General features: G+C 38.5%; 1 protein-coding gene and 1 pseudogene across 3 annotated transcripts in view; both read left to right on the plus strand.

Annotated features, from left to right (window-relative positions):
- Positions 1 to 24110, plus strand: part of IWS1 (interacts with SUPT6H, CTD assembly factor 1) — a 51107-nt gene that overhangs the window by 20895 nt on the left and 6102 nt on the right. For 2 of the 3 annotated variants that reach the window (XM_019624547.1, XM_019624548.1), the window contains exons 3-13: positions 6857 to 8003; positions 8970 to 9159; positions 9663 to 9720; positions 14023 to 14120; positions 15268 to 15418; positions 16507 to 16589; positions 17858 to 17987; positions 18862 to 18979; positions 21035 to 21146; positions 21902 to 21958; positions 22920 to 23031. In XM_019624547.1, coding sequence (XP_019480092.1) covers positions 6857 to 8003; positions 8970 to 9159; positions 9663 to 9720; positions 14023 to 14120; positions 15268 to 15418; positions 16507 to 16589; positions 17858 to 17987; positions 18862 to 18979; positions 21035 to 21146; positions 21902 to 21958; positions 22920 to 23031 — 2256 coding nt within the window. Of the gene's footprint in view, positions 1 to 6856; positions 8004 to 8969; positions 9160 to 9662; positions 9721 to 14022; positions 14121 to 15267; positions 15419 to 16506; positions 16590 to 17857; positions 17988 to 18861; positions 18980 to 21034; positions 21161 to 21901; positions 21959 to 22919; positions 23032 to 24110 lie in introns of those variants that run through there. The other variant, XM_019624549.1, reaches the window with a different exon arrangement.
- Positions 3627 to 5131, plus strand: LOC109371816 (ADP-ribosylation factor-like protein 6-interacting protein 6 pseudogene; annotated as a pseudogene).

Raw genomic sequence — 24110 nt, forward strand, 5'->3', positions numbered from 1 at the left:
CGGCTGCTGGCCGCTCACGCTGGCTGCTGGCTACACACGGTAGCCCATGGCAACCCACTGCCACAGGGGCTGCAGCCTACGCCATCGCCGGCGACTCATGGCAGCCCAGCTCCAGGTTGAGCTTTTGTTCAGCATCTTAGCTGTAGAGGGCAGTGTCACTGGCCCTCCTATGTGGGATCCGAACCGGGGCCCTCTGGCGTCCCAAGCTAGTTCTTAACCATCGCACCACTCGGCCAGCCCGAAATTTTTTAAAATTACAGTTGACATTTAATATTGTATTGGTTTCAGGTGTACAGAAAAAAGAAAATGGCATTTAAATGGCAGTTTCTACTATTGAGTTGTTGTAGTCATTTCTGACTTAATAAACGGTATTTGGGATTTTTTAAAGTTTGTAATTTAAACCGATTCCTGAAACCAGCCCTAAAATTTTGAATATTATTTTGATAACTTGTAAGCTTGTGTAATTTCTAACGTACTCTTTTCCTAAATCTTGTGATGTCATTACCTAAGTGCATTCTAACAAGTCTATCACTTAGCACTTTCTTGCTGCAGTAATTTCTTAACCTTTTTTCCCTACCATGGGTAGATACTCAGATTATTATGAAACTCCTTAAAAATGGATTGGAGTTCATAAGTTTTGTAGTCATTATTATGTGTAATGTCCTTGTAATGGTTGCTTATTTGGGAACGCATGCACCACATGTCAGGAAATCCACGGTAGAGTGTAGCAGGTGAGTTTTGGTATGGTGTCTCAGTTTATGGTTTTCCTTCTTGGGGAGCGGCTCCCACTGCGCACCCTTGCTCTGGCTGTAACCTATTGCATCACTGAATCATGGCATCTGATGTTGCTGTAGCTAATTAGGTTCTCCTGGGAATTCAACCTTTAGATTCTAGACACTGAAATTAAGTGTGGTTAGCGCTGACTAGACACTGACGGTGCTGTAGTGAAAAGATCCTTGAGTTCCCTTTTCCAAGCTCTGATTTTCCGTGGCATTGCTCTTCTTCCTGAGTCTTCAGTCATTCATCCCACTTTGATTCTGAGAAGATTGTTCTTTTTTCTGGCACCAGCCACAGGTGGTTTCTGTTGTTTTCAGCTCAAATAAATTGAATCACATACAAACATGGTGTGAGAGTTACGTCACGGGGTGTGCCATAGAAAGTATTCCAGAAGCCAGTTTCAGTTTTACTTTGACCTCCTGCTATTATAGTTGCTTCTACTGGTATCTGTATGTCTCCCCTTCCCCCTCAGTAATCTAGTTAACTTAACTCAGTCATCGCAAACTAATTGCAAATACCTGTAGTCTACACAGCTTTTATAGCTCTGTCTCATATATTGTAGATTACTTCTGTAGGCTTTCAAAATAATCATGCATATCTTCATAACAGTGCGTGTTGCACTATATTGTTAGGATATATTTGGCTGGCTCATTGTTAGACAAGCTTCCTGAAGGTCAGGCGCTGAGACATATTCAACCTTGATTTCTCACACCTTGCATGGAGGAGATTGTCAACAAATAAATGCATGTTGAGTTAATTAACCTCACTCTATATTATTCCCACCTAAGTCCGCCATTGCTCATTCAACAAATTCTTAGTGTGAGTGTGTATGTAGTAGACACCATTCTGTGCTCTGAAGATATCTCTGAAGAAAACAGACCCAAAAATGCCTGCCTTCTTAGAGCTTATATTCTAGACAGTTATTATTTTCATCTGCATTCTTCTAAAATATAAAAGAGTTAAGCGATGAAGTATGACTAACAAAAAACTTCTATCAATATATGAAGTATTGCACTATGTCAGAAGATACTATCTTATTTTTTCTCTCCTAATACCACATTTAATAGATAAATGCCAGGTTTAGTGGGATAATAGGCTGTGTGACTTGACAGGGACTCTAGTGCTGTGCTGAGTGCCCAGTGATGATAAAAGAAAAATGCCTTTGGAAAATTTGGAGTTTATTTTAGGAAGTTTCCTTCTAAACATGTTCTATTTGAATGAATATGTGTACCAATTACTGTTTTGTTGGAATGCTGTGCTGCCAAGATGGTAATAAAATGAGGGGGAAAACCCCTCAAACTTTCGCTTTTTAAGCTTATTTTATATTTATACTCTCTTTGAAGTTGTAGGCACAGCATCCTTACTCTTCTTTAAATGAGCCTGCAACATGTTAAAGTATAGGTGTTGTGAAAACATTTCATGCCATTTATCTTGTCACTTAGGTTCTCTTGTCATTTAATTATCTTTTAGTACAATTGTTAAAGACTCTTTGCATCTTGGAAATTTATCTTGGTAAGTTCATGTAATGTCAGTCATATTCTAAAGAGAAATATTTGGCTTAGTAAATTTTTAACACAGAAATACTTGGACTTTTTATTTGATTTTTTTGATAGAAGTTTATTTTTCATGTAAGTCAGAGATAGGCAGCCCAGGACAGGTATAGCCAAATACTTTTATACGTTTTAAACCAGAATGTTATCACTATGTTACTGAAAGATCAGATGCTGCATTAGGAAAAAATTCCCCAGATCCTAAAACACTTTATTATTAGCGTCTTTGTATGTTTAATTTTGTGTATTTTCCTCTGCATTTTAAAAAACATAGCTATCAGCCTCGCTTGGCGTCGCCTGCATGGATGGGGGGAGGTGGGACGGAGGAAGTTTCTGCGCCGAGTCCTCTGCCGGAAAAACTCCACCAACTTACTCCCGGGAAGGGAAGACAACCGTATCCCAGCTTCCCGAGCTTAGACCGCCTCACCCCGTTGGGGCGGGGCAGTGGGGGCCTGCCACCTTCACCTCCCTGCCCGAGTTACGTACGCCCCACAAACCTGAGGCCGCCAGGGGGTAGGGTGGGGTCGGGTAGGGTGGCTGGGGGTGGGGTAAGCAGGTTCTAGCGTTAGCGGTGGTCGGGACCCGAGGCGCGCGGTGCTCCCGACGGAGGGGAGGAGGCGGGGAAGGCGAGAGGAGGGGTCCGGTGGAGCGGGCTGGAGCACCGCACGCACCAGCTGGAGAGCGCACGCCGGGGCGGAGGTGGGGGGGAGGAGGCGTGTCGAGCAGCGTGTAGGGAAGTTGTGGTAGGGGCGGGGAGAACAATGCGAAAGGGAAAGGAATGGGCACTTAAGGCGACGTGAAAGCACCGGCCAGTGAGCTGCCGTTAGCGAGGGAAGCCCGGGGAGAGTGCAAACGTAGAGGACAACAAGGGAGTAGGCAAATAGGTTTGGGTACGTGAGTCAGGTGCACGAGCGGGCGCTAGGACCCGGCGTCAGGAGATGCAGCTGTGGGGCTGCCGGGGGCGGGCTGGCCTGGAGGTGGTGTGGCGGGTGCTGAGGAATATTGCTGGGGCAAAGCAAAGCAGGGAGAGGCAACTCGGCTAGCTTCGGCCTCGGCTTGCCTTTCTCCGCTCGCTTCCTGGCTCCCTTTCCCTCCTACTGCTCGGGGGTCATGCTCTAGTGCAGGTGCGCCTAGCCTTTCCTCCGGCCCCACGGCACCTTCTCCGCTCCTCCGCGCACCCCTGCGCTCGGCGGCTGGGTGGTGGAGGCCGGGAGTGGCCCGGCTGCTGATTGGCTGCTGCGAGGGCGGGGCGGGGCGGGTGGGAGACGCTGGATCTCAGGCCTCCCGGTCTTTCCCGCCATGTAGTTCGTGGAGAGCGGGAGGCGCTCGCTTGTACAGCGCCGCCGTCTTGGTACCCCTGTCCCTTTTTCTCGGCCGGGGTTTTCCTCCTTCACTCAAGGGGATAGTTGGGGTGAAGGTGAAGTCGACGAAGAGGATGAATGCGACCGAGTAGTCCGCGACCTACGGGCAGAGTTCTCAGCTGGGGCGTCGTCGGAGTCTAGAAAGGGCTTGCTGCTTCCGCCTAAGGGGGACGGGTCTCCGATCCTGCCGGAGAAACGCATTGGCATCTCAGCGGATACACGCGGCCAAACAAAAAGGTTCAGCGGTGGCCGGTCCAGGTCATCTCAATTCTGTGTTCGCTGCTGTTCTCCATCCTCCTCGCCATCGCCTACCTGATCGTAAAAGAGTTACATGCTGAGAATTTGAAGAATGAAGGTGATATAGACACTGGGCTAGTAGGATTCTGGACTCTACTTATAATATCCCTAACTGCCGGGTTCTCCTGCTGCAGCTTTTCTTGGACAGTGACTTATTTTGATTCTTTTGAACCAGGAATGTTTCCTCCTACTCCTCTTTCACCTGCCAGGTTCAAGAAACTTACTGGACATTCTTTCCACATGGGCTATAATATGGCAATATTGAATGGCATCGTAGCTGCTCTTACTGTTGCATGGTGCCTCCTGTAAACCCACACAGAAGCAATATTCTTAGCAAAACTTAGTCATGATTGCTTTGTAACAACGGGGAAGAACATCATTGCCTACTCAGAAGACCAAGAAACCTGCTTTTCATTATGTGATTCAGATACGTTTTATATCATCATTACAAGAGGACCTTCTTAAGCATTGTTCTAGAACCCGGGCATTAGGATATCTGAGTATTAAGTTTCAAGTAATTTCTTAAAATTTTAAGATGTTTAACTCATTTCTTTACTTTTCTCTGTGTTATTTTTGTAAATTGTAGAAAACATTTTCATGGAAATCAAACTGGAAAATTTGAATACAGGACAATGCCCATCTTTCTATGTATATTCTACATTTTTGCTAAGAAACACTGATATTACTGTTTAATTGAGATGGAACCATTTCTTAATTATTCATTATATCAGGAAAACAACCGCTGCCCACTACTTTAACATTTTATAGAAGCTACTTTTAAACCGGAATATTTAGTTTGATAGTCATATAATCAATAGAAGGCACATTTGTATTTTTTAATGAGATATATAGTTCCTTGTTGTGTGTGAAATTTTTTTGTTTTTTTTTACATATTTTCCTACTGTATCTTGAATTTGTTTTAAAAATTGTTACATCTAGACAAATGTAAATGTTATTCTTTACCTGGTGCAAGCCTAATAACTCCCAATTTTTAATAAGTATTTTGTCTTTTAAGAAAAACACATTGACCTCAATTTAAAATTAAGTAAGCTTATTTTTTAACAAGAAAATGGCTGAAAAAAGGTGACCTATTTAAACCATTAAAATATTGAGAAATTTGGGCCGGCCGAGTGGCACGATGGTTAACAACTGGCTTCAGACGCCAGAGGGCCCCGGTTCGGATCCCACATAGGAGGGCCAGTGACACTGCCCTCTACAGCTAAGATGCTGAACAACAGCTCAACCTGGAGCTGGGCTGCTGTGAGTCGCCTGGGAGGCGTAGACTGCAGCCCCTGTGGCAGTGGGTTGCCATGGGCTACCGTGTGTAGTGAGCGGCCAGCAGTCACCGTGAGCGGCCGTCCAGAAGCTGGCGACTGATCTGCCTCTCCTGGGAAGAGCGCAATGACGGTGCCAACTTGGGCCAGTGAAGCAACATCCTCCACAACTAGATTGAAGAACAAAACAATAGCAACTTGCCTGTTCCCCTTTCCCCAATTCCCCAGCACTGTTCCCATCCCCCCAATTCCCCACTAAAAATCTTTAAAAAAAAATTTGAGAAATTTGAAGCTGTTCACTATTTCTTTTTCTACAATTCCAGATATTTATCCTGGTATGTATATACGATTACTTCAACAGAACTGATATTATTTGTTTCTAATAAATATAAACCTGACATTTTTATATTTAGAAATGCTTGAACTAGTTTGTTTTTAATCTCAAAAATTTAGTTACCAAAACAGAAAAGTATTTTGATACAATGTGTATATATGTATAATTTTTATATATGGTTTCATAATTTTTCTATTTAAATGTTTGATAATTGTGATGTTAGTTTTTGTTTTTATAGTAATTAAGCCTTAATTGTTCTCACTTCCTTTCTAAATACCTGTTTAGAAAATCACTTCAATTTTTAAAAGATGGACTATGGACTATTCCTAGCCATAGAAAAACAACATTTAGGAAAGCATTGTAGAGTAAAATTGCTTATTCAGACTAAATGGGTAATAAATTTGTGCAGTGTGTTCCTGTTATTTGCTGAGTGTTGTTACTGAATAAATGATTTAATGATATGAAAAGCAAAAACAAGAAAACATAGCTATTACATACATATGCTAAGTTTGTATATGTTTTCCTATTACTTCAAGTAACATTGTGTTGGTATAGTTAGATTAGTCATGTTTTCCCTAAAACTTTTCTGCTTGGGTTACTAGATGTATGACCCAAACTGCTCCAAACCTGTTTTCTTACCATGGAAAGTACTGTTGTAAAGAGTAAATGAACTATAATAGGAGAGAGCCTGATGTGGTATCTGGCTCTTGTTAGATACTTGGTAAATGTCAGCTACACCTCTCCTTGTTTGTTTAGATTGACCTGGGAGAATGAGCCCTATGTGTTATTTGACCCTTTAAATAAAGTCTTCTGGTTTTTTTCCTTAAAATAGTTTTAAGGAAAATAAAACTTTTTAAAAGAACTTGAGTACATGTTTGTTTGTATTTCTTTGAAAAATATGTTTAGGAGCTAAAATTATGTGAGAAAGTTAGGCTTGCTTTCTTTTTCTTTTTCTTTTTTTTCTTCTCTTCAAAATACAAGTCTCCTGTATAGTAAGCAGGGAATAGGGGATATGCTTTACAACGTGTGTTGCTGAAAGCTGGCTGGTTATCTTTTCCCCATTTGGGGATTCAAACCATATTAGTCATTTCACAGATATGTGGTTGCTTTTAAAGTGGGATGTTTCTGGATAGGCAGAGAAGAAGAATTCTACATGTACATGTGCATAGTCATACATTTTTTAAAAAACCATTGAAAAATTTTAACGTTTTACTACCAAACATTTTTTTCACTTTTCTAATTTTTTCTTCCTTTATTTTTCAGAATGAAACTAGTGATCGAGAAGATGGCCTCAACAAAAGACATCATGTGACAGACTCTGAGAATGAAGACCCCTCAAATCTCAATGCTAGTGACTCTGAAAGTGAGGAGCTTCAAGGGCAAAAGGACAGTGACTCTGAATCTGAAGAACATGCAGAGCCTCCTGCAAGTGATTCTGAAAATGAGGATATCCATCACCATGGAAGCGACTCTGAGAGTGAGGAGACTAGGAAGTTACCTGTTAGTGACTCTGAAAATGAGGAACTTCTTAATGGGCATGCAAGTGACTCAGAAAATGAAGATGTTAGAAAGCATCCTGCCAGTGACTCAGAGATTGAAGAGCTCCCCAAAAGTCCTGCCAGTGACTCTGAAACAGAGGATGCTCTAAAACCTCAAATCAGTGACTCTGAGAGTGAGGACCCCCCAAGACACCAAGCCAGTGACTCAGAAAATGAGGAGCTTCCCAAACCTCGTATCAGTGATTCCGAAAGTGAGGAGCTTCCCAAACGTGAGATCAGTGACTCGGAAAGTGAGGAGCCTCAGAGGACACAGGCCAGTGACTCGGAAAATGAGGAACTTCCCAAACCCCGTATCAGTGACTCTGAGAGTGAGGACCCCCCGAGGCACCAAGCCAGTGACTCAGAAAATGAAGAGCTTCCCAAACCTCGTATCAGTGACTCAGAAAGTGAGGACCCACCAAGGAACCAGGCCAGTGACTCTGAAAATGAGGAGCTTCCCAAACCCCAAGTTAGTGATTCGGAAAGTGAGGAACCCCCAAGGAACCAGGCCAGTGACTCCGAAAATGAGGAGCTACCCAAACCCCGAGTCAGTGACTCTGAGAGTGAGGAGCCTCAGAAGGGACCTACCAGTGACTCCGAAACTGAGGATGCTTCCAGATTCAAAAAGAAGCCAGAGTCAGATGACAACAGTGATGGGGAGAATAAGGGAGAGGATACAGAAATGCAGAATGACTCCTTCCATTCAGACAGCCATATAGAAAGGAAAAGGTTTCACAGTTCTGACAGCGAGGAGGAAGAACCCAAAAGGCCAAAAATTGACAGTGATGAAGATGAAGAAAAAGGGGGGGAGGAGGAGAAAGTAGTGAAGCGAAAAGCTGCTGTGCTTTCTGATAGTGAAGAAGAGAAAGCATGTAAGGATTATTGTTTGTCCATAGCTTTGCTTATGGCCTAAGCTTATAGTTGTAAAGCATTGAATCTTTTTCTGGAATTTCAGATCTATATTGTTTCATTCAACTTGATATTCTGAAATATCACCTGAACACTGGTATCCCTAATTTTTATTGGCTAATCTGAATATTAAATTTCTTTTGAGTTGTTCTAACAGCGTTTCTTAAGATCTGACTCCCTCAAAATGATAAACTAGACTGAATTTCAGTGGGAATATAAAAGATTTGGGGTTTTTTTACTGGAAAGGGTAATATTTCAAAGAAATGTATTAATATGAAAACCCCACTATATCCGGAGTTGGCTGTGGGACTTAGCTAATGTGCCAGATGCCATCTAGATAGCGACTGAGCATTCAACGTGTGATTTCTTGATTTAGAGACTTCAGGTCTGTACCATAGTCCATCCAGTCTTTGCTAGTTGATTACTTTTTTATGAAACTTATCTATTTTGGAAAAGAAGTATTCCCTTAAAACCTGACAGTTGTTATAGGAGAAGGCAAAAGAGCACCACACATATGCTATTTGACTACGGGAGATAAGATATTCCAAACTGACTAGCAATGATCAGGAACATGGGGATTCCACAAAAGAATATCCAGCTCTTTTAACACTGCTAATAGAAGCATTATAGAAGGGATTCTAGTCACACACAGCAGCCTGATCTTTTCTGTGTTCCCCAAAAGGAAAAGGTAGCTCTTGGTACCTATTTTTATATTGATGATTCCATTCTTCATCTTTTGGCCTTATTTTCCCTAAACAACAAATAATTGTAAGGTGACTCTGAATGAACCTTTTAGTTATTTTTTTATTCTCAACTGTGTTAGGAGGCCTTTGATTTTTGCCATGTACTGCCATTTTAAAGCACCTGTTGTACTTAGTCATACAGTGACCAGACAAAATAAGAGTTATGATGATTTTCTTTTTTGACAGCTGCAAAGAAGAGTCGTGTTGTCTCTGATGCAGAGGACTCTGACAGTGATGTTATATCAGACAAATCAGGCAAAAGAGAGAAGACTGTAGCATCTGACAGTGAAGAAGGAGCAGGAAAAGAATTATCTGATAAGAAAAATGAAGAGAAGGATCTGTTTGGGAGTGATAGTGAGTCAGGGAATGAAGAAGAGTAAGTGACAGTATAACGAGAGTTTTCAAGTGTTCGTGTGAGGTGGTGGAAAGGGGTTTATTTGTCTTTTAAGTTTTTTAAACTTGCATTAAAATTTCATGTTGAGGTATAATACAATATATCCTGCTGAATTGCGTGACACTGGGGGGTTTGGGATTTTAGTTCCTGAACTATTGATACAAACTACAACATGGATGAATCTCAAAAATACTATCTTACATGAATCTGTGGTGATAGAAATCACAGTGGTTGGCTCTAGGATATTGATGTGGGGGACTGACTAGAAAGGGCCACAAGGGAACTTTCAGGGGACATGGCGTTCTACATCTTGATTAGGATAATGGTTACTTGAATGTGTACCTTTGTCAAAACCCATCAAAATGGACACAAGAATGTCACATTTTACTATATGTAAATTATACCCTATTAGAAAAAGGTTTTATGGTTCTTATGCAAATGAGAAGAAAGCAAATGAAAGTTGGTTGTATTTCCTTATCTTCTAGAAATCTTATTGCAGACATATTTGGAGAATCTGGTGATGAAGAGGAAGAAGAATTTACAGTAAGTATAAGATGAAGTATTTCCTCCATGACTGTGCTTTTCTGTTTTATGGCAGTGGTTTTAATAAGTAGAAATAAACAACTATTATGTGTTCGTAGAAAACTCTAGAACAAAGGGATTCAGAAAATGAAATAAAAGAGTCAACAAAGGCATAAAAGGAAAATTATAGGCAAAATTGAATTAAGGGAGGGGAGGGAACACATTATATGAGACAACAAAAGGCACTTCATAGTGCTAAAGAGAAAGATTCACAATAGTTATGGAACTTCTGATTCTAGCAGTGACAGGCTAGGTAATTTGGGCCAACCCTTCTGCTAGGGACAACTAGAAAAGTTAGACAAAATGTTTAAAAATCTCAATATCAGAGGAATAAAGTAGCAAAGAACTACTAAGTCAAAGGCAGGAAAGACAGAAACTTAAAGAGGTAGGCTCATCATCTAGAACTGCTTTTTCTGGATTGTTTACCTATTTGGGCTGAGAGGCTGATCATAGTTTGACTACCTCAAGGCTCAAGAGACAGAATTTGGAGGTCAGGGCCTGCTGATATTGGGGGATCCTGAAAATCCCATGCTCTGGATTGGGACTCGTAGGATTAAGGGGTGAACTGTAAGTATTGCCCTTTGCTCAGATTTTAGGCTAGCTGTGAGTCTTAGCAATCTAGAGAACGTCAGTCTTAGAAATTTGATCCAGTGATTCTTAAGCCATTGGCTAGTGTTCTTAGGCACCTAGCAAATGCAAACAAACCCTTTTAGGACAGAGGTAATATCATCTTAGGTCTCGTCGTTTCTATAGTTTTTCAAACATACAGTATGGTATTCCATAGATAATGTTAAAAAGGAAACAATAGTAGAAACAGAGAATAGAAATAGACCTAGGGGCTCTAGGTAAGACATTTTAGGTACCACCTTTAAAAACCAATGTTCAGAGAGAGAAAACTTGAAAAATTTTGTCAGAGCAAGCAATTTTTTAAAAGACAGGGCAGATTTGGAAATGAACCAAGTAGTAATTCTGGAACTATAAAAATATGGTAACAAAATTAAAAATTTGGATGAATTTAACAACAGATTAAACATATTTGAAAAGATAATGAGTGAACTGGAAGATACGTTAGAAGGAACTGTTTAGCATGAAGATATACTGAGATATATAGTATAGAAAATGTAAAAGAATAAAACATAATTTGTATGTGAGAAGGTTTACCAGTGAATTGGAATCCCAGAAGAAGGAAAAAACATACATAGCAGAATCAGTATTTTAAAAAATGATACATGAAATCATAGATTATAGAATTTCTACAAATTACAAGCAGGATAAATATAAGGACATCACCTAAATATATCATAGTAAAATTGCAAGAAACCAAAGAAAACAGGGACATCTTAAAAGCAGCCAGATAGGAAAAAAATTACATTTAGAGAGGCAACAATTAGGCTTTCAAGCAGACTTGTCAATCAAAACAATAGAATCCAATAACTGTAAACTTAGAATTCTATTCAGCAAAAATACTTTTCAGGAATGAATATTCCCTCCTTATTTCAATATACCACTTCGAAGGAAATAACTAAAGGCAGAAAGAAAATCTCAAGTGGAAGTTGAGGGATGCAGGAAGGGAAAAAAGCAACAAAAATATTTGGATGCGTCTAAATACAAAACAGTAATGTCTGGTATGGCTTAAAATATATGTAAAATTAAACCACATGACAGCAGTAACCAATTGGAAATATACATGGAATTGAAGTCTTTGTAAATGTATGTGAAAGTACATTGGTAGACTTTGATAAGTTAGGACACCTGTTGTAATCTCTAAAGTGACCACTAAAAAAAATAATGGAATGTGTAACTTCCAACCTAATAGAGGAAAAAATGGAATAATAAAAGCTAATCAATCCAAAAAAAAACAAGAAAAGAGATTAAAAAAAGAAGAAATATTGAACAGGGGGATAATTATTAATGGAAAGTAGTACATAATAAGGTAGCAGATTTAAACTTTGGTAATAATATCAAATTAAATTGAAATGTATTAAGTGCTCCAATTAAAGGACTAAAATGGTCAGAGTGGATATTAAAAACCAACTGCATATGAATTTCAAGATTTATCTGAAACAGAACATAAAATTTAAAAGGATAGAAAAAGATACTCCATCTGAACATTACCCAAAAGAAAACTGACGTAGCTATAAACACAGTAAACAGGTAGACTTTAAGGTAGAAAACATTGAGATGACAAGGATCACTTTGTATTAATAAAAGGTTTTAAAATTGTACCTAACCATATATTCCTAGTAACATGGCTTTAAATATGTATATACAAAACAAAAATTGACAGAACTGCAAAGAGAATGGACAAATCTATAATCTAAGTGGAACGTAACCAAAAGAACAAGCAGACTAAAAAACTAGTCTCTATTTATATACTCTGGATACAAGTCCTTTGGCGATTATAAAAGTTAAAAATTTATTCTTCTATTCTTTGGCTAGCCTTTTCACTTTCTTAATGGAGTCTTTGATGAACAAAAATCCTCAATTTTAATATACATCAACTTTACCAGTCTTTTCCTTCATGTTGAAAGCTTTTTAATTTTTTTGCTTATCCCCAAGGTCATCAAGACACTCTCCTACGTTACACTGTAGAGGCTTGATCATTCTATCTTTCACATTTAGTTGTACAATCCTACCTGGAATGGGTTTTTGTGTGTAGTATGTATGAGATACAGTCAAGATTTTTTCCTCCATTTGGAATATCCAGTTGACCCAGAACTTCCTTTCCTCATTGTGTAAATGCTATCTTTGTCATAAATCAAGTGTCTGTATATTAATTTTCCAATCTTTTTCTGTGGTACCTTTTCTGTTCTGTTGGTCTCTTTATCCTTGCACCATTAGTAATTTCTGATTTTGGTTGTTTATACCCTCTAAGCTTGTCATTTTTCAGGATTGACTTGGGTCTTTGCATTTTCATATAAATTTTAAATCAAGCTTTTGCAAAAAGTACAAAGTATAGAAAACATTTTTCTGAATGCAATGCAATGAAATTGAAAACTAATAACAAAAATAGAAAACAAAACACCTTTGCCACCCGGAAATTTAAAACTTTCTTGTTAAACAGTTTTGGGTTAAAAAGAAATTAGTACTTTTATTGCTAAAGTAAGAGAGAATGAAAATAGATGGATTTAGTATCTGATTTAAGATGGTAGAAAGATAACAAGGTAAACCTAAGGAAAATAGGAAGGAAGAAGTCATTCAGCAATATCTGAGAGCCTGTGTGCCAGGGATTGTTTGGACATTGCCCTCATGGAGCTCATCCTTAGGTAAGAAACATTTCACAAAAATAAGGTTTGTTTCTTTAGTTTGGAGAATTAACATCAACTGGGTTATAGGTTCGTTTCAGTGAGAAAAACAACACACTTCCCAACAGCCATTTGGAAGGCTTTTCTAAATATGACATTAGAAACTATAAAGAAAAGACTGACCATTTCAGTTACATAAAAATACAAACTTATGCTTGGAAAACATTACCATAAACAAAAGCAAACTGTACAAATGTGAGAGTGTGCAGTTCCTGTTACTTACAGAGGGCTAATTTCCCTAATTTTTTAGGGAAAGAGGTTTTTCACACCAGTAAAGGCAAAGAGCCAACAGAAAAATGGCCCAAGGATATTGAAAAGAATTACAGGTGGCTTTAAACATGAAGAAGCGTCCAGCCTTATTCATAATAAGAGCATACAAAAAAAGCTGCACAGATGCCTTTTGTTTTTCAGTCCAGGGAAACTGGTGCATTTGTGCTTTGCTATTAATAGAAAGAGAGTTAATTAATTGCCATAACCTCTGTGGAAGATAGTTTGGCAAATATTTCTCAAAATTTCCAATACACATACATAAACATCAGTAGGGAAATGTATAAATTATCATTGCAGTTGTGATGTAGTCTAAAGCCTTGAAAAGAACGAGGATACGTTATGCTGATATGACTTGGTCTCCAGATTCTATTGTTAAATGTGGAAAGTGCATAACTGTATACTGTACCCAGTGTGTATAGCATGCTGCCATTTGTGTGATAAAAGGGATCTAGTAAATGTGTGTATGTAGAAGTGCTTGTAGAAATGGCTATACCTGGAAGAAGACACAAGAAACCAGTAACACTAGTGGCTAGAGTGGGAGGGAGCTTTTGCCATATGCCTTTTGATACCTATTTAATTTTTTTTCTTTGTGAATATATTACATTTAAAGTACAAAAATTAAAAGCAGTTATACAGAAGAAAATCTAATGTGGTTGTGATAACTCTGGCTAACTTACCCTGCCTTTAGGGTTTTAACCAAGAAGATTTGGAAGAAGAAAAAAGTGAAACACAGGTAAAAGAAGCAGAAGATTCAGATTCTGATGATAACATAAAGAGGGGAAAACAGTAAGTTTGTTTATTTTTTTAAAAAGGAATTTTTAAAAGAGAACTTAAGAAATGAAGGTAGAGACTATCAAACTTTGTTTTTTCTTATTTTGATTCCTGATTCACAGTACAGGAAGGAATCTTTCATTTTTCTCCCTCCTATTTCTCTTACAGAGTGCTGTCCAAAAATTATTTGCTCTTGTTACTTTTCTTTTATTTGCCCTATGCTCAGCTGTCTTAATTTGTGGAGCTATATGGTGCCAGGATCTTAATTCATATCTCACCAAGTAAGGTCTTCTGAAAAATGTTCTACATTAGCAAAGCTGGTTTTGGATTTTGGCGGGAATAAGGCTCAAGTCTTAACTACAAAATATTACTTGAATGTATTTCACATACTTTTGTTGAGATGGTTGGAATCTGTGTTCAGAAAAATTTGGCATCTAAAGGTGCCAAACGTAGAATGATTTATTAGTTATTCTTACATTTGTAAAGATGATGCTTTAAAAAAAAATTCCTTTTTAATTCCTAGTGACATGCAAGGATTAAGCTGAATGAGTTTGGCAGTACCTTTGGAAATTAAATTGTCACATTAATCATGTTTCATTTATATTATATGGCAGAGAGTTAACTTCCTCTTTAAGTGCAATGATTCAAGTGAGGGCTGTAGACACTTGAGGCTCTTAGTACATCTGTAGATTTACAACTTGACCTCAGTTGCATTATGTTTTGAGAGTTATACTTCTTATCACTGAAAAGCAGCAGTTTATTTTGGTTTTTTTCTACTTATGCTTTAGAAGATAAAAATGCTCAAATAATTGAACATCACTATTTCCCCCAAAAAGGCATTGCTGCTAACACTGCACCATGGGATTACAGGCAGTGTTCCCTGAACGACAACTTGAAATTTGAAGTGTTCCTTCTCAGGCTGATACATGCAAGTGTTAATTCAGCATAGGAAACATTTAGGGCTATTAGCATTGAATTGTACAACAAATGGGGTAGTATAGAGGGTGAACGTAAAATCTGGGATCACATACTATATTAAAAGCAAGTTATAAGTACTTTAAAAGAAGGCAGCAATTCATTGAGTTAGAATGAAGAAAGTTGGTGGTTCTTAACTGTGATGAAAGGAAGTTTGTGTATCACATGATTTTGTGTTACTGCTCAGTATGGACTTTCTGTCGGATTTTGAGATGATGTTGCAGCGGAAAAAGAGCATGAGTGGCAAGCGCAGACGGAACCGCGATGGTGGCACTTTTATTAGTGACGCTGACGATGTGGTGAGCGCCATGATTGTCAAGATGAATGAAGCTGCCGAGGTGAGGATGGCTCATTTCCAGCTTCATCTTTCCTTTCTCCCTCTCAGTTGGTCATATGGCGGGTTTTTGTTTGTTTGTTTTTTAAGCTTAACCCTTGTTTCAACTACACTTAAGGTACTTTGTTTTCTGTAATAAAACATTTACTGTTTTAAATTTTAAGCATGGAACTAATTTAAAATTTTTAGTAACATGTTTAGGAAAAAGTGAAAAGACTAAATATTAAGTAAAATGAGCCTTTTTTAGCTGAAGGACTTTGCTAGTTTTCTAAGGGAATGATTTTTCTCTTGAGTGTGGCTAGTTTGCCACAGAGTTTAATGTTTCCTCACATATAAAAAGTCATAAATTCATGTTTATTATTATGTGATAAACTCATGTTACTCTTTTGCCTCTGATTAAGAGATTGCATTTAACTCACTGCATTTTAAAATTCTGCCCAAATTTTGTAAATTGGCCAAGTATTACGTTTAAAAACAAGTTCTGATCTGTTAGAGGCACCAGCTGAAGTATTTATGGATCCAATGATACATGTCTAGGATTTGTTTCAAAATAATTCAAGATGGGGAGTAGCTAGAGAAATAGCTAAAATAATACTGGCTATCTGTGTTTAATTGTTCAAATGTTCATGACTATATTTTGTTTTCTGTGTTTGTAGAATTTGAAATTTTCCTTAATTTAAAAAATGCCCAAGTAAATTCTCAAATTCTTCTTTAATAACACTCCAATATCACAGCTGGAAAATTATTTCTGATGATAAACCAAATTTTCCCAGGTATAATTTTGTACCTTAAATTAACTCTTTGAAAACTTTACAATTACGCGAATGTTTTAAATTAAAATTGTTCCTCTTAATTTGTAATTGTTAAAGCTAATTATTCTGTTTTATGGGTTTGATTGACGCAAACAGATACAGAATTTGGCGCTCTACAAAAAGTCCATTCCTTATTTAATTATCTTTTCTTGTAGGAAAAATTGTCATTTCTCAAAGAAATTGCTGCTTTATTTTACAGTTTAGAACTATAGTGGTTGTAATTCATTATTAACAATGGCTTTTTTCTTTTTCTTTTTAAAATCTTTTTCTTTCTGGATAGGAAGACAGACAGTTGAACAATCAAAAAAAGCCAGCACTGAAAAAATTAACATTATTACCTACTGTGGTTATGCACCTTAAGAAGTAAGTATTCTGTTTTATTGAAAAAGTTTTTTCCTTTTAATGGCATGATATTTAAACCAGGTGCTGGTGTTCTAATAATATTAAAGAATGATTGCCTTCTGTCAATTCACAGAAAAATAACGAATACAGTTTCCTGAATTTTGTTACTTTCTCCCAAATTTCTTTTAAACCTTGATGCCTGATGCAAACAGGACAAATAGCAAACTGTCATTAATAAAAGAAAAAACTCGGAGACCACTAATTTTGTTCTTTTTTTTTTTTTTTTTTCTGAGCCATCCCGCCACCTGTTGGCAGCTGTTGGCAGCTCAGCTCGGGCTAACTCGAACCGCTGTTGCTCAGAGCTCAAACTCTTGAGCGAGCTCTTAACCAACTGAGCCACTCAGCCGGCCTAATTTTGTTCTTTATAGTTAGTTTTGACTCTGGTAAAATTGCATCTGTTCTCCCAGTGTGACTGAGAACAGAGTAAGTCCTGGGAGACTATTTGAAGCACATATTGTACAATGCTTATATGGCCTGTTAATATCACGAATTGGTCCTTCTGCAGGAAGGACCCTTCTTGATAGATCCTTGTTACCAGAGTCTTTCATTGTTTTGATCATATGCCTGAGAAACTGATTTCTCCATGAATCTGACCACAGCCTACTTTGGATGACTGGAGACATGCGTTAGTACACCAGTGCCCTAATAGCATGGTCTGGAACTTTCTGCTAGAAAAGTGCTATCTCTATCCCAACAGACAAAATTATCTGGCAGATTTCATATGTATAATATTGTCATGTTTTCTATTAATATCATTGATTCTAGTACACAAAACGGAATTTAAATGTCAGTATTTCATTGGTATGTTTTTCTGCTAGGTGATTGATATTCTCCTTCATGCCCTGCAAAGAATAGCACATTTCTGGGATTTCTATCACTGGAAACAGTTTCAGAATCACTATTCTGATAGATCAGACATAGTTTTATAGTTGTAATAATTGGAACTCATTATTCTTAACTGTCGGTACCATTTATATCAGCATTAACCTATCTTGTGTAATTTGGGTTTGTTTTAACAAATCATCTTTATCAGGTCTGTTTTTGAAAATAGAAACTAAATTTCATATTGCTTTTGAAAGCTGTGAATAGTGCTCCGTAAATAATGAATGCATGATTAACTTCTACAGAAAGAATTTCTGGAAACATCACTAACTATGTAAGAATATTTGTAGGAAGCTGTAGCAGAACCAACATATATAGACTTGACTTTTTTAAAATTATTATTGCAGGCAGGACCTTAAAGAAACATTTATTGACAGTGGTGTGATGTCTGCCATCAAAGAATGGCTCTCCCCTCTACCAGATAGGAGTTTGCCAGCACTAAAGATTCGAGAGGAGCTTTTGAAGATTCTGCAAGAGGTTAGAGGCAGATACTGTGACTGTTCGCTCTTCATTAATTACCTAATGTGTTTTGTACTGTCACAACCTGTATGTTCTACCACGTATTCATAAATTTCTCTGCCATGGCCTGCCAGAAGAGGGTTTTCGTTCACTGTGTTTTCTAGGAACGTTCCAAATAAAAGGAGCATAGAAGGAAAGCCTGCTAAAACTTCATGTAAGTGTAGCATTGCGGGACAAAGATCTTGGAGTAGCTATGGCTTATGTGAGAGGAGTAGTGTAGGAGTAGCTATAGCTTATGTGAGAGGAATATTGTAGTAGTGGACGTGTTCTGGGGAGGAACTTTTAGAAAAAGCACCAACTTCAGTCAGGTAAGCTTGCATTTGAATCTTAAGCTGGGCCACTTTGGTGTGGCTGTGACACCTTGGGCAAGCTACTTAACTTCTGAAGGAATTCCCGAGGATCATTCTATGTGCTAGGTGTTCTTATTCCTCACAGCAAACCTGCAAGGTGAATGTATTGTCTCCATTTTACAGATGAACAGGTTAAGGCTCAGAGAAGCGGCTTGTCCAAGGTCACATAGTTGGCAGAAGGCTGTGCTTGGGTTCAGACATAGGTCTGTTTGAGTTCAGGCCCGTGCTGACTCTTGTATCAAAGAGCCAACCTCTGAGTTCACACTTCCCACCTTCACTTTTTCTTGGATTCAGCGGGAATACTGAACTCTTAACTCTTGATGTGAACACAGAATATCTCTTTGTCCAATGTCAGATCCTGAAATGGAATTTTTTGTTATCTATTCTATTGTGAATGAGCCAGCTCTGAGTTCGTCTGAATAGATTGGCAAGCCTCCCAATTTCTGAATGATTCATATGTGTGCATGTGTTTATGTTCTCAGCTACCTAGTGTGAGCCAGGAGACCCTGAAACATAGTGGGATCGGACGAGCAGTGATGTACCTTTATAAACATCCCAAGGAGTCAAGGCCCAACAAGGACATGGCAGGGAAACTAATCAGTATGTACAGCTTGTTTGTGTTATGTTTGTGTATGTATAAAAGCTGACTATCTTTTTACCAAAATTCATTTAAAATGAATAAGTGAGGTGGAATAGAAAACAGTTTTGATAAGTTCTTATAGGTACTAGCTTTCCCCCCTTAGACTTAAAATGCTTCTTCATATATAAGTATGCAAACAGTATTAAATATAGCAAGTAAATGATGCACTTTCTAATCATGAATCAACAGCATAAAAAGAGGGCGGCGGGGAGGTGGTTATAAGGCAGGTCCTATCCAGCCCTCTGGACACCGGCAGCCAGGCTGCAGTTTGGGACTGTGATTCTCTGTCATATGACATATGAGTCGCCCATATGACTGGGCTCAGGATAACCATTGTGGAACAAACCGGACCCCAGGAGATGTTGTTCTAGAATAGCCACATGACTAACTCCCTTCCCTTTGTTCTGCTGCTGCTTGTGTACCTATCAAACCTGACCGGTCTAGGAACAGGGAGATGGCCTTTGGACAGGAGTCCACCATCCTCTTGCAATGCTGGCATTCTGAGTTAAACCTGCTTTTCTTTCCACTAAAAAGAAACAAATAAGTAAATAAGAATGTAGGCCCTAGCATTAGTCCTGCCTTGGTTCAAACCCTGGATTCCCCACTTACATTACTGCATATTCTTAGGCTCGTGGTTTAAGCTCTTAGCTTTGGTTTCTTCCTCATGTGTTTACTTTAGGTTCTTGTAAAGATTAAATGAGAGGGTGTGTAAAAGCACAGTGCCTAGCACACAGTAAGTCCTCAGGAAATGTTAGCCACTGCTGCTGTTGTGGTTACTTTTATAATGGTCTCCAAAACCTTTTTCATGGTCTTATTTAATGATGCCAGAGGAGTCTAACTGAAATTCATCTAATCAGTTGCCTTACTGTGTATGAAATCCTTCAGTTTTAAGAATGAAAAATACATATTTTCATCATCTTAACTTTTCCTGTGCTCCATGCTGGACAGGATTTTTAAACTTCCAAGCTAGATCATAAAAGTAACTACTTCTGTATCTGTATACAGTAGTTATTTTCTATTTACGTTTTAAGATTATCAAAAGTTTTCAGGGAAATTAAAATTTTTTTTGAGAGACTCAGCAATTTTTTATTGAATTCACTTCGTTCCAGGGTGTATTTTCAGAATAATTTAAATTTTTTAATAAACCAGGGAAGTGTATCTTTGATCTTATTAATAACCTGTAATTTACTGCCTATTAAATAATAAACTTTTGATGCTTTTATGCAGTGGTTCTCCACCCTCTTTTTGTCCTAGACTGAGAGAAGCAGAATATTCCCACTGGTACTCATGACTTACTACCACAGTGATTCTGATTCCAGGGGTGGGGTCAGCAGGTCAGTTTTCAGAGGTATACAGACTCCTGTCCTGAGACTCCCTGCTTCCTTATTACTTTGACAACACCTGTGTTTTGTCTGTAAGGGTCCTTTCTCGTGTTGTAGTGTATTGAATGCAACAATAAATAAAAGCATCAGTTGGTACCTCTGGACTGTCACTAACTAAACAGTGGGCATGTAAGTACTGTTTTTCATGTTAATCTTAGCAGCCTTCTTAGCTTTAATGAAGTACAGACTCTACACCTGCACTAGTAAAATGTAAATTTTAAAGATTTAGACCATTTTGACAAGTAATAAGGAGCTTTTTTTATATAATAAAGTAGAAGAATTTTAAGATTTATATTTTCATTAGAGTAAATTTAGAAATTAGGCTGTCCTTATGAAATGTCAACACAGCTAGTTGATGACTACCAAAGCGAGTCAGATATTACATTTTTTAAACCTCTGTGGTGATGACAGGTTTAAATGGTTTTTTTATACTGAATTTTCTGAATCAGCTGGAGCTAGTTGTGATACTGGTATTCTGTTTGTCCTATAAATGGTCCTGGGATAATGGTATCTTTAAGGAAAGAATCTTCTAAATGCCTAAAATATGACATCACACTAACGTGTGAGTATTTCAGGAAATGGTAGGAGAAATACTACTTTGTAGACTAAATAATTGATTTTTCTTTGTTGCAGATGAATGGTCTCGGCCTATATTTGGTCTTACCTCAAACTACAAAGGAATGACAAGAGAAGAAAGGGAGCAGAGAGATCTAGAACAAATGCCTCAACGACGAAGAATGAGCAGGTATGAGGGAACAGGTATGAGTAAGTGGAGTCAATATTGTTGCAATAACTCAATTTTTCCTAAGATGATAGGATTTTGTCTTTCCTCTTAGCTTGATGTGTCTATGTAGTACATAATACCTTCTTAATTTTTATGGAATAGTTTATAAGTAAAGGTCCACACCCCCTCCTAGACTTTTCTGGTTCGACCTGGTAGAATATGGCCTCTGCCATAGTTCTGGAGGTTGCTTGTGTTGTTGTAGTCACTTGCAGAAAACCATTCTCTTCCTCGGTCCCATTTCCAAGTTCTTAGGAGAAAAAAAGAATACGGGTTCAATTTATATCAGTAAACTGGATACAGTTGCATCCAGGATGACAAGGTCATTAATTATATATATATATATATATATATATATATATATATATATATATATATATATATATTTTTTTTTTTTTTAAGCTGAGCCATCCTGCCACCTGTTGGTAGCTCAGCGGCAGCTCAGCTCGGGCTGGGACTCGAACCACTGTTTCTCAGAACTCACACTCTTGAGCGAGCTCTTAACCAACTGAGCCACTCGGCTGGTCCCAAGGTCATTAATTATAAATATAGCAGATACCACTCACCCATAATGAAACCTGATATGCAATATTAGGTGTAAAGGACTTAGTTATGGTCTAAGTTTGGTGTTGCACTTTGCTCTTTTTTTTCTTACAAGTATAAGCAAAGGTAATAAGGTTCTAACATTCCTAATATTTTACCAATTACTTTTTTCCCAGCACTGGTGGTCAGACGCCCCGAAGAGACCTGGAAAAAGTGCTGACAGGAGAGGAGAAGTAAGGGTTTTGTAATAATTTTTCTTCTTAGCCTATATAGAGAATGTTCTGTTTGCGGCTTTGTTTTTAGAAAAACAGCAAATGAAATGATGTTATGTTCACATTAACGGGGAAGATTTATTGAATATCCATGAAGCATTCTGTTGGGTGCTCTGGAGATACAAGGAAGAGTGAGCAATAGTCCATTCAGTAAAGATTTTATGCTGCTTGCTATGTACTAGATTTCTGCATTAAACTCTGGGAATACAGAATCAAATTAAAAATAGCCCATGCTCTCAGAAATTCTTTAGAGGGATTTTAGACAAAAGAGAGCTTCAGCGAAGTGTGGGGTGGGCACAGAGCAAGGCCTGTTTTAGGAATGGCAAGTAGACTGGCGTGGTTGGGAAGCGGTGTGGTGCCTGAGATGGTAGGAGATAAGGTCGGAAATCCAGATGTGGATCAAACTTTGAAGGGCTTTAAGTTAATATGAAGAATTTTTACTTCTCATTGTGATTCCATAGAAAGTTTTGAGCATGAACATGGAGTCATCAGATTTGATTTGGAGTGCTGATGGCGTGGTATAGGATGGGTGCAGGGCAGAGGGACTGTAGGCAGTGATACAGTTAAACTGAGACTGTGATGGGAAAGCAAAAGGTTGAGAAGACTTTGCTGATGAGCTTTACTTCAGACTTAAAGCAAAATTGCCAGGAGTAAGTGACTTCGTGGGGGAGGAGTTGGTGAGATTTGAAGACACCAACCAAAATTTTAACCCAAGCAGCTGAGATGATGGCATTACCTTTCACTAAAATGGAGGGAGGGAGGTTGAGGAATTCATGTAGTAATATGAGTGGTGATGAGGCCAGCTAAGACAGACAGCAGGAGGGTGGATTGGGTGACGTTGGGAGGGCAGAGGAGGTTTGAAACAGGTGTGTATCTGAATGTGATGCGCCACAAAGCAACATGCTCTTCTTCCCATTCTCAGGGCTCTTAGACCTGGAGACCCTGGATTCTGTGCCCGTGCAAGGGTCCCAATGCCCTCAAACAAGGACTATGTTGTTAGACCCAAGTGGAATGTGGAAATGGAGTCGTCCAGGGTAAGCAAGCCGGGGGCAGCAAGGTGGACCTTAGATGTACATTACTATGTTGTCTTTTCCTTCGTGTTTCCTACCCCTTAACAGCTCTTGAGGTTTGTCTGATTTCAGGAGAGCTGTTTTCTGGTCTTTTATCGAGCTAGATCATTCACTGCTGATGAACTTTACTTTAGACTTAAAGCAACATTATCAAGCCAAGAATTTTTTTATTTATTCCTTTGTCTCAACTGAATCTTGAAGCCTAAAGTGTTCTGATACAGTCAGAACCATGAGAATCAGAACTCACCTGCTTGTGCTGTCGATTCCTCCCTTTCTCGTCAACTGTTTTAAGTAATTCTGTTGTGAAATATTTAGGGTAGGCACTGCCTCTGTCATCACTGTAAATACTACTTAGTGATCTGCATTGCTTCTCAGTCACCTTGTTTCATTCTCCATTCCAACCACTCTTTCTAGCCTGATACTCTTTTTTATTCTTTCTTTTAATTTAAAATTCTTTTTTTTTAAATTTTATTTTATTTTATTGGACAACAATGTTTTTTCCAAGGCCCATCAGCTCCATGTCAAGTAGTTGTTTCAATCTAGTTGTGGAGGGCGCAGCTCAGTAGCCCATGAGGGGATTGAATCAGCAACCTTGGTGTTATGAGCACTGGACTCTAACCAACTGAGCTAACTGGCTACGCCACTAACCTGGTATTCTTAACCCTCCGTCATGCGCAACTGATCTCACAGATTCATTGCACACAAATTTTCAAATATCTAACAGTTGAGTATCGTGACTCATCGCTTCTGTATCTTCCCCCTCTGCCGTAACCTATCGCCAGTCGTGTTTGTGACTTAGTACAGTAAAGACATATTTCATAGTGGCAGCTTTGTGTGCAATGAATCTGTGAGATCAGTTGCGCCCGACAGAGGGTTAAAAAGGGCTTATACTGATTGGAAAAGCATAAGATAGGCAATTTGCAGAACAGAAACAACTCAGCAGAGTGCACCATGCTGTCAGGTTCAGCATTGGAGGCCCCAGGATGCCCGGTAGGCCTGGCCCTACCAGAGTGTGCCCAGGAGGCTGTTCTGCATATGGGCTA

This window comes from Hipposideros armiger, unplaced genomic scaffold, assembly GCF_001890085.2.
Source record: "Hipposideros armiger isolate ML-2016 unplaced genomic scaffold, ASM189008v1 scaffold_592, whole genome shotgun sequence".
Classification (NCBI taxonomy): Eukaryota; Metazoa; Chordata; class Mammalia; order Chiroptera; family Hipposideridae; genus Hipposideros; species Hipposideros armiger.